The sequence below is a fragment of the Quercus lobata genome, chromosome 1 (genome assembly GCF_001633185.2).
Source record: "Quercus lobata isolate SW786 chromosome 1, ValleyOak3.0 Primary Assembly, whole genome shotgun sequence".
Taxonomy (NCBI): domain Eukaryota; kingdom Viridiplantae; phylum Streptophyta; class Magnoliopsida; order Fagales; family Fagaceae; genus Quercus; species Quercus lobata.
In genome coordinates, this window is record NC_044904.1 from 52875320 (window position 1) to 52886900 (window position 11581).

Here is an 11581-nt window from a genome sequence, read left to right on the forward strand (position 1 = left end):
GTGGCAGACTGAGTGCCCTAATTGCTGACATGGTGTTGACGTTGCACTGACATGGCATTAAAATAAATTATTTGGCTTTTTCAATGTCACATCAGCATTTTAATTTTTTTACTTTCATATTATTATTATTATTTTTGGCCTTAAATCTAATATTATTATTGTGGGGTATTTTACCCCGCAAGCTTATTGTCCTCTTTAGGGATCCAAGCCTGCAAGGTCTTATTTCTCGACCCCGAGTATGGAAGTCCAGCATTTTCACCTCAGGTCAAGAGCTTTGCCTTGTAGCCATTTTGGCTTGACACCTTTGTCCCACATCGGTTGGAGATGCGCCCCACTCATGATTTATAAGCCCTTGGAGTGACCATGAGTGTACCACTACTAAGCACATGATACCACTACTAAGCACATGAGTGTACCACTACAAGGCAAAGCCCTTGGCCTGAGGTGAAAATCCTGGAGTTGTAGCCATTTTGGCTTGACACCTTTGTCCCACATCGGTTGGAGATGCGCTCCACTCATGGTTTATAAGCCCTTGGAGCGACCATGAGTGTACCACTACTCAGCACATTGTAGAGGCAAAGGCCCAAGAGCATACAATGGGCCTTGGGTCCCGTATGAAAATTTGACCACGTCCGAGGAGAAGGCGTGGGTGCCAAAAGGGCTCCCGGCCCAATTCTTATGGGCATGAAGATGTTTAAAAGGCGGTTCGAGGATAAATGTCTCCTCGAACGTACCAAATATGGCTCAAACATGCACTCTGCCTGTTAAAAGGATCCACCCCTACAAGCATTAGTAACAAGGATGAGTCCCACAAGCCCATAAGAAGGAAGAAAGTGTAGGATGCCAAAGGAGAGGCTGCAGCTGCCACATTAAATGCATGACAACTACTTTTCTGGCCACATTAATGTGGAGAGGACTTGTGAACAGTGTTGCCTTGACTACCACAACTCACAAAAAGATGGGGAGGATGTCCGATAGGATAGGCACTCAAGTGAAGGTCCAAATGATCAACAAATGTAAGGCCCTGATGACTTCAAGAAGGCTATATAAGAGAGGGGAGTCCCCATGAAGTGAGGGACGGAGAAAAAAGGAACTAAGAACAGAAGAACAATGTTAGAACCATAGCTTTTGAGCAGGGACTGATATATGTCCTCCACGTCTCCTCGGATTGAATATCTAATGGATGTGAAGGGGGGTTTTTCTTACTCTCGATTGTTGCATGGCCCAATTTTAGCTAGTATACACTTCGTTAAGGCCTAGTTCTGTAGCCCACTCTCTATAAATTCATTGTTTTGGGTTCCTTGGGCCAGAACCCCATACCTGTTGGGCTTGGGCCCTGAATCGTGACCCTACAATTATTATTATTATTATTATTATTATTATTATTATTATTATTATTATTTTACTTTCATTATTTTTTTCTGTAAGAACATAACATCATGTTCTTCATGTTCTTCCCAAATTCAAGAAATAAACCTAGCAACCAATCCAATCTCTAGCAAACCCAAATCCAAATCCAGCAACCAAATCTAATCTCCATCAAATCCAGAAAAACAAGAAATAAAACCCAGAATCAAGAGTAAACCTAGAACAAATGCAAACCCAGAACAGTGCAGGTGAACCCAGAACTATTCTTCATGTTCTATAGAAAAGATGAAAACTTTCCTAGAAAATTAATCAAACCCATGAACCCAGAAAAATCAAACCCATGAAACCAGAAAAATCAAACTTCACGTTCTCACAGTCAAACCCACCAATCAGTTAACAAACCCGCCCACAAAGTCACCAAACCCACTACCACCATCGTTAATCAAAAAAGAGAGAAAAATGACAGTTTCACAATTCTTAGCAACTTTTTCCATTGGATGATCAAAGGAGGTTCTAACCCGTGATAGAAACCTGAAACCCATCGCAACTCCCACAGCCAGAAACCCATATTAAACTTGATGTCATGCCACCCAAGCCCATCAGAGGACCTCCATTTCGGGAGCCACCGCTGTGAAACCCACTACGTCAGTCCAAACAGCCATAGTTTCTTTTTTCTAATTCTACCAATCTCAGCCACGAAACCCACAAACAATTTCAGTCACCAAACCCACTACCACTAATCTCCTCTTCTAATTCTTCTGGGCCGATCTTCTTCCCTCTTCTTTTTCTCAGTCGTGGTTTGGGATATTTTTCAACCAACCCAATCTGAGAGCAAGTCGTCTTAGATCGAGAGAGATAGAGACTAAGAGAGACAAATGCCACACAAACACTCAAAACTAATTTGGGTTTTTTAGCACTATAAATACGCATCCTGATGTCGTTTGGGATATTTATTAATTTATTTTTGTTTTGATTTTACTTTTTTGGTTTATCTTAAAAGAAAGAAGAAGATGAAATAGATACAAACACAAAAACACCAACATAGAGCGTGAATAATGTTAATTTAGTGTTTGTTTCTTAAAAAAGTTCAAGAAAAATTGAAATAATTGCTTTAAAATTTTTTTCTCAATCTTTAAAACTATAAAGTTTTTTTTTTTTTTTTGAATTTTTTCAGTTTAAATTGAAAATTTTTTATCAGAAATTTAAAAAAAAAAATTAAAATGCTGACTTGGCATTAAAAAAGCCAAATAATTTTCTTAATAATATTTTAATGCCATGTCAGTGTCACATCAGCACCATGTCAACAACCAGGGTACTCTGTCTACCACGAAATAGGGTTCCGTTACATGAATGACGACAAAGATAAAATAGCTAGAAACGATTTTTTAAAATAGGGATGACAATAAGAACGAAATCAATTTAGGAACCAAAATACGAATTGGCCCAAAATGTAGGGATCAAAAGTGCATTTATGCCTATATTAATTTGAAATACAATTTTAGAATTCAAATCGAATCAAATTAATTTCTAATTGTAGTTTAATTTTGTGTTATGTATCCAATTTAATTTTTTAAATTTTGGTGTCAAGTTAACTCCATTCATAATACTCAATGTGGAAACCGAGATGACATCTTATCATCACAATTGTTAATATTTCTGTGCATTATTACCCAATAATGGGGAATAAGGGATTTGAACCTAATTCTTTTTTAATACCCATCAAAATAATTTCAACTTAAACAAATGACGTTGGATTTAAACAAGTGAGATCTTGCAAAGAGCATCACACGAGCTTCAATTTAAGGGGCACCGAGCAAGAAACTGTCAATTCATGCATTTACCTAAGAACATGAAGACTAGGATGAGACTGGGAAAAGATGTTAACCTCTTTAAAAATTCAAAACGAAGGCAATATAATTGCTACTCCCAACTTTGCATAGAAATAGCAGTGTGCTAGCATTAAAAGTACCCCCAAAATTCATTAAGTAACACAAGTGGAGTAGCAAGTGATACAAACATAGCCTTCTGCTTACAAAAATAAGGTTCCCAAAATTAGTAATATTACAAAAGTGGAACCTGTGAAGCATGCCTACCTTGTCTATGCATAAAACCCTTCAACTATCAGATCAGTCCTCTCTTTCTCTCTCTATCTTTGAGAAATCTCCAGTAATGATTTAGCATATGATCATTAGGCCTTACCTGGTCCCACTTTCCTGTACAAAATATTGCGTACGCATCAGCTGCATACCTAGCCCGAAGACAAAAAAGAATTCAGTTTCCATTAAGATATAATCAAACTTCTAGGTAGGATTCTTAACTAAAAGAAAAAGGATGAAAGTGTAGTCAATTTACTTGCCAACACCATGCAGCTGAGTCACATGGGTCCAGCTTTCCCCCATATACTCCCGAGACAAGCGTTGTATCATCGAAGCCCTCTTCTTTTGTAGACCTAGAGTTTTTATAATCTTTTCTATTTCCTCTTTGGCAACCTCGGTTGCTGTCTTTGCATCAGGACAAAGAGTAAAGAGATTCGATATAACCCTTCTAGCCTGTAAGGAGAAACATATGCATTTAAGCAATTCATTTATAACCAGGTGCTAAGAACAACTATCAATCTATACAAAATGTCAAGAGATCCATTAAGAGTGTGTTTGGAAAGTGATGAAACCTACAGCTTATTAGTGTTTTTAGCTTACTTTGCTACTATTCATGGATTCCATTGCACTTTTCGATACTATTAATAGGTCCCACTGTACCATTCAGCTAGCTTTTAGCTTTTTTTTACAGTACTTTCAACAAAAAGTTTTTAGTTTCAACTAAATAAGCTGTTCCCAAACGGACACTAAGACCCACACACACAGATACATAAAAATCATTATAATCTATTAAGAGACTTCCAAAAGATTTACTGGGTTGTTTAGCAAATATGCAAACACCAATGTTGTAACAATGTAATGTGCACCTTAGTTTGGGATGTTATAAACTAGGTAGCTTTCCCAAATTACACCCAAAACCAGACCAAGGATCCCATGGGACTAAACCCAGCACCTGAGGTCAAGCCAAATTGAACAAACAAAAAAGGAAACTCATATTTGTTCATACAACTTTCTTTTTTACTTTTTAAACAAAATTAATGATTTTGTGATGTATTGTAACAAACAAAGGATCCAGACTATAGAATCAACAATTATGATAATTTGTAAAATGATAAAAACAGGCAGCTTAATTAAGAATGTTTAAAGCTCAAAATTCAATCAACCAAATCCAATGTGACCCAACTGAATCCAGATGGATGCTGCATCTACCAGTGCTCATAAGGGTGAAAGTGAAACATCTATATTTGCTATAACTAACAAAGCGTCCTTGATGTAGGACAAATTAGGGAATTTGTCTACATGTGTTTGTGGTAGGTTTAGGGTTAGGAAAGAAGAAGAATTAGAGAGAAATTAGGGTTATGCGCCCGTGAACAGTTACTTTAGAAAGAGAAGAAGAAAAGATAGAGAAGAGATAAGGAGAAATCAACAAAGGCCAATGTGCCTATTTCTCAAAACACTCCATTTTATTAATCAACTCATTCTACTTCCTTTGAATACATTGAGCACAGTATTATATATGACTCTTGTGCTAGTAGTAATACGAGTACCAAATTAACTAGTAAAAAATAAAACCTAATAATTAAACCAAAGCTCATAATAAAGACCCATAACTAAATAAGACTCATTAATAAAATAAAACCCATGTCCTATAACTATGGCCCACACTCAACAATTGTAAAATTACTTAAATACCAATAACCAAATAAAATATAAATATCTAATTAACTACCATAGACAATTATTCTTGGGCTTTGCCTTAGCCTTACGCTTCCAAAGAGAATATCATTTATATAACCATGCTATGATTGTGCCATCAGTCCTCCAACTGTGCAATTCTTCTGTTATTACAGCAACAACTACATCTTTCCCCATAAGACATGGAATAGTCAGAAGTACAGTCACAATGTTGAGATTTTGTTTTTCAGTCACTAATCCACAAGCCTAATTCTATTCTTTATTTTCTAGTAATCCAAAAATCTATGCCATAAACCATGCCTAGATCCAGCTTTATGATTTGCTATCTTAATCTTTGTCAAGTTCTTCAGTCATCAACCGATATGGTCACAGACCTTTCTGCAACGAATGTTAGTGGACCCTTATTTACCATTGACAAATACACAAGCCTCCATAATCACAACACCATATTGGATTGTGATGCAAGACACAGTCTTAGAGATTTGCAAAGCCAGCAATATACACTAATAGATTCCAAAACAAATCATACATACAAATTAGGAAAACGAAGAACATAAACTGAAAGATATGGATAGGTGGGAAATGCATGGCAGTAAAAAATAACCAGTGCTTTTTCAGTGAAGATTCATACCTAGAAATAAGTCTCAACAAGGTGATTGACATTACTGCAAGGCAACCATAAAGAAAAAAAATATACAAAGTGTATAGTGTCTACAACCAACTACCAGGGCAGTAAAAAATAACACAAACAGGGCTTTCTCAACGAAGATTCATACCTAGAAATAAGTCTCAACATGGCAATTGACATTACTGCAGGGCAACCATAAAGAAAAAATACACACAGTGTCTAGTTGACGCAGGACAACCAGAACAAAATTGAAATAATGGAAAAATAAAAGATATGACCTAGGAGTCAGCACCTAGGCCTTGCTTGGAGTCAGCACCAAGCGGGGGAAACCACTAGGAGTCAGCACCTAGGGTAGACCTGGAGTCAGCACCAGACCAAAGAAAGACCAAACGGCCATTGTTTTCATTCATCAAAATATCAACTATCTCCTCAAGGAGTACAATAGGTTGCTTATAAAGGATTATTAAACCCTAGTTCTAATTGGCTAGGAAACCCTAATTGCCTTATTACAAAAATACCCTTGCTGGCTAGGAAACCCTAATTGCCTTATTACAAAAATAACCTTACTTCTAAATTAAAATACTAAAAGCCCAATAAACTACTAGGACCTAAAACATAAAAATACAATTGACTTGCAAACATAAATAATATTAAATAATAATTCTCTTTCATCTCCCACATCATTCTCCTCTGGTTGGAGAAAACTCGACCTCGAGTTTTAAAGCATTGAAGGATTAGGATGCTGACAAACAACACTTGCTTCAAGTTTGAAATCACCTTAGGGAGCATAGGGAAAAGAAAAACCTTGAATTCCACCGCATCAAACTCATTTGGAATAACAAAATCAATGTGTGGAATCAGTATAATCTCTTCTTGAACCTTATGAGCCATAGGAAGCACTTTGGTTTCAACCTCTTCGACTTCACCAAGATGTAGATCTTCAAGGACTGTGGAGGGTTGATCAGAAGCACATTCAACAACTTCAACTTTCACATCATGTGCACCCTCTAACGTAATACTCTCTTTAGGCGCCATCTTTTCACCTGGCTGTTCTTCAATAGATTCATTTCCTTGCATGCTTGTTAAAGCAACACTTGTCGAGGCATGTACGTCTATGTCAACATTAGGCTTTGGTGTTGCTGGAGGATTCTCCACGACCAAGATATCACCATCAATGTTGTCTTCTATGGGGGCAGCAATAAGTTCATTGTGATCAATTATCCTTGGTTTCCCAATTGAATCAGGTGGAGTCTTCATTTGCTTCATTTGAGCAATCCTGTCTTGAATCTCTTTCATGAGCTTTTCAGTTAATTCCGTTACTTTCCTGATAGATAATTCCTTAGTAGATTGTTCAAAAGTGCGTTGAGGACATGATATGGGATGAGGATGAGGAGTCATCGCATTTGCTTCAACTTGAAAAGTACCACATTGAGATTGGGGTAGATACTTAGCTCGATAGTATGGTGACAAATACTCATCACAAAGCTTTTCTTTCATATCTTCCCACACAGTAATGGCAGGTTCATAATCCATATAACGGAAACGTTCAAGATTCTCCCAAAACCTCTGTGCTTTACCTATTAACTTCAACTTGGCATACCTAACCTTTATGTTATCTGCAAAATTTGCTTGCTCAAAGAATCGCTCCATCCCATTCATCCAGTTGACAAAATCTCGTGGATAAGTTTCATAACCATCAAAATAAGGTGCTTCTAATATTTCCATGATTCTCTAAAATAGTGCTTCAACAAATAGCTACTGTGATTTTCTCCTTGATAGTGGCCAACTTACTGTACTATAGTCACGGGCTGGCAGCAACTGTGGATAACAGCTTTGGGGCCTATACATGCAATGGGCTGGCAGCAACAAGACTTCTTCTTCTTCTTCTTTTTCTTTTTTTCTTTTTTTTTTGCAAAATAATAAAATACAGTACATGGACTTAAAATTGAAGAAGCTACAGACACGGACTTTAAAAGAAAGTCAAACGAAAGACTCTAAATTGAAAGACACGGACTCAAAGTACAGACTTATGAAAAAGAAACCACAGAAACTAATGAAAGAGAGCGGAATCTCTAAATTGAAAGAAGGTTGCTTGGCGATGGGCTTGCGGGGCTAGGGGTTGACAACTGTGGTGGCGCGACGACAGGGAAGGCAGCGGCGGCACGAGACATGACGGTGGTCGACGTGATAATGGGTTCGGCGGCTGGTGGCTGTTGGGTTTTGGGGCGGTGGGTGTTGATTTTGTGGGTTTCGACGGCTGGTGGTTGATGGGTTTTGAGGCGGTGGGTGTTGATCTTGTGGGGGTCTTTTTTTTTTTTTTTTTTTTTTTTTTTGTGGGTGATATTTTCTGGTTCTTTCCTGCGGTGATGCTTCGACAGATCGGTGTTTGCTCTGATACCAAAACTGACGCAGAACAACCAAAACAAAATTGAAATAACGGAAAAATAAAAGATATGACCTAGGAGTCAGCACCTAGGCCTTGCTTGGAGTCAGCACCAAGCGGGGGAAACCACTAGGAGTCAGCACCTAGGGTAAACTTGAAGTCAGCACCAGACCAAAGAAAGACCAAACGGCCATTGTTTTCATTCATCAAAATATCAACTATCTCCTCAAGGAGTACAATAGGTTGCTTATAAAGGATTATTAAACCTTAGTTCTAATTGGCTAGGAAACCCTAATTGCCTTATTACAAAAATACCCTTGCTAGCTAGGAAACCCTAATTGCCTTATTACAAAAATAACCTTACTTCTAAATTAAAATACTAAAAGCCCAATAAACTACTAGGACCTAAAACATAAAAATACAATTGACTTGCAAACATAAATAATATTAAATAATAATTCTCTTTCATCTCCCACATCACTAGTGTCTACAACAAATTATGGCAACAACCTAAATGTCAAAAAGATGAATCGTAATTATTTTCTTTTTTTTATTGGTAAGTTAAACAGGCATCCAATGGCTCTTGAGCCACAGCCTCACCCTCTCTTTAGCACTTAAAAGGGGAAGAGGTGCTAATTGAGCTAGAGATCATTGGCAAACTGAAGACTCACAAATTAAACAATAAAAGATGTTGATATTCCCAAAAAAGTAGTGAAGAATAATGCTCTATTTCCATGATAATAGTGATATAGCAGCTGAAGAAATAAGTGTATCAATTCATGATAATAGTAATCACGACAAAAGTACACACACTTTCAAAAATCCCCCCTCCCAAGGAATAATAGTAGAAACTAGTTCGGTAACGCCCTTGGATATATTATGCAGGAAAGAGCCAAGAAAATTATAAGTTAAGCTTGTTGGATAACCTAGTCAACCATATTACCATTCGTGCCCTAATCCAGTTTTGTTGTCCCCAATAAAAGAGAAAGTAATTTGATCATACACTGTAAATTTCCTATAACGAAGTTATGATGTTTCCTACAAACTATGGAAAACTTATAACTAGTCAACTATTGCTTCAGGGAATAACAAACTCATATATCTAAGAGGACCCAAAGGCTCATATTAAACAAACACTTGATTAGTAGAAATACCTGAAAACCAGATGTCCGATTTAGGAGCATACATATCACCAATACCCTCCAAGGATCATGGGCATGACGCTCTTGGAGTAGACCAGGTGTGGTGCGCGGAGGCTTCCACGTGTTATCTGGACTTTTTCTTCGGTATGCATCGTCTAGCTTCTCAGAAGAAGAAAGAACAGTCCTAATTGCAACAGGTTTTTTATATCCATTGCTACCTTCCAACAAACGGCCATCTTCATTTTCTTCTTCTTTGGATATCTTTTGGAAGTAGGGTGAGACCCTCACAGAAGTAGCATGAGTTCTTGCACAACGTCTTGGTGGTTTCATTTTTTTTGTACCATCACCATCATTTCTTACCACCTGTCCCGTTGACCTCCAGAAGTAAGGGGAGACCTTTCGAATTTCAACATGAGCTATTGCTTGCTGTTTTTCATTTCTTCTCCTCCACTTGGAACGAGAAACCTTTCCAATTTCTAACCCATTTTGCGGCACTTGCTCTTCTTTCAAGTTTGTATGAATGCTTGGCAATATAACAGCCTCATTCTCAACCTTCCCAGCCAAGTTCCTGCTACCATCATCAGGTAGAACGGATGAATTGTTTGTCATCTCAAATGGGAAACTAAGTTTCTCGCTACATTCCTTCTCTTGCTCCTCATCATGCTGGCCATTCTTTCCGTTCTCTGTCATATCATGACTCCTGTAAGTGTATTGTGACAGAACATCCTCAAGCTTCAAATCCTCATTTTGTAAACTTCCCTCAAATGGACTAGTCCTACGTTTTATTTTGTAATCTAACTCCATTTTTTGCTCTTCATCCGCCATCTCCCTCTCCTCATCTTTAACTACCATTTTGTGAAAATCCCGCGTGTAATGCCTGCTATCCTTTCTTCTCCCCTTGGCATTACCATCAAAAACTTCAGTTAAACCTACATCCTCATCTATTAAAACGGCTTTCTCAAACCCCAGTATCTCATTAGACTTGGTACACTCCTTGCTAATTCTATCATCCTTTCTCTTCCCCCTCTTCTTATCCTTCCTTGGGTCACCATCACCTCTACTATGCTTTGATATTACAGTGTTTTTGTTGGGAATGGTCTCCTCAACCTTGGGTCCTCCTTCATTTGCAAAGTAAGGGGAGACCTTTCGAATATCAACACGAGCTATTGCTTGCTGTTTTTCATTTCTTCTCCTGCGCTTGGAATGAGAAAGCTTTCCAATTTGTAACCCAGGTTGCTGCAATTGGTCTTCTTTCAAGTTAGCATAAATGCTTGGTAACATAACAGCCTCATTCTCAACCTCCGCAGCTAAGTTCCTGCCACCATCAACATCATCATACTGGCCATCCTTTGCCTTGTAAGTGCATTGTGAGAGGAGATCTTCAAGCTTTAAAATCTCATTTTGTAAACTTCCATCCTCAAGTGGACTGGCTATTTGGTAATCGGACTCCATTTTATGATCTTCATCCTCCAAACCCTGCTGCGTGTAACGCCGACTATCCTTTCGTCTCCCCTTGGCATTACCATCAAACCCCAGATCAATCTCATTCGACTTGTTGATGATTCTGGTGCTGGTGCTGGGTCGTTGTTGTTGCTTAGCAAAATAAGGAGAAAGCACCACAACCCTATTCTTACCTCCTCGTCTAGGTCTAGCTCTAGCTCTAGCTCTATTATTCGATTTTCTTTTCTCAATAATAAACGACTCTTCTTCTACTTGTACACTCTTATTATTTGGAACATCAAGTTTATTGTTGATGATGATTTTCCTAGAAGAATAAACATTCTCATGAGTATGTAATTGAGATGCAGAGGAATCGAGAGAACTTACGGCGGAGGTTGTCATGATCATCGGAGACGGAGACTGAGACTGAGACCAATACTTTTTCCTTTTCTTCATACCCAACGACGCCATCGCCGTTTCTTCTGTTTCCGACGACATAATCACATATGTTACTAAGGTCTTTGTCCTTTTTGCCTCTTCTTCTGCCCTCTTTTATTTATTTTTATATATCTTCCTCTTTTTCCTTTTTTTCTTTTTTCTGGTTCTTGTGGTTTGTGAGTTGCAATTTTTATTCATTCCCGCCCTCAACTACGGCCCACTAGCAATAGTTTAATTTCCGGCCCACTTTATTGTGGGCTGTTCATGTCCATGTATGGAGTTTGGAGTTTTGGATCCATTCAACTGGTTTGATCCATTTTTTACTGCATTTTTAAGATTCTGCCATGTAAATTTTTTCTCATGAGATGAAAGTGTATTTTTTAATTAAGTA

General features: G+C 37.9%; 1 protein-coding gene across 2 annotated transcripts; it reads right to left on the reverse strand.

Moving 5' to 3' along the window:
- Nucleotides 1–3243: 3243 nt before the first annotated feature.
- On the reverse strand, nt 3244–11336 carry LOC115992172. 2 transcript variants are annotated; one of them, XM_031116267.1, is made up of 3 exons: nt 9325–11336; nt 3725–3917; nt 3244–3616 (listed from the first exon to the last, which is right to left on the reverse strand). In XM_031116267.1, exons 1-3 carry the CDS (start codon nt 11248–11250, stop codon nt 3564–3566), a joined length of 2172 nt encoding a protein of 723 aa, XP_030972127.1. In that variant the 5' UTR covers nt 11251–11336; the 3' UTR covers nt 3244–3563. The 2 variants fall into 2 exon arrangements, with proteins under 2 accessions (XP_030972127.1, XP_030972120.1); XM_031116260.1 differs by having other exon boundaries at nt 3721–3917.
- Nucleotides 11337–11581: the final 245 nt, after the last annotated feature.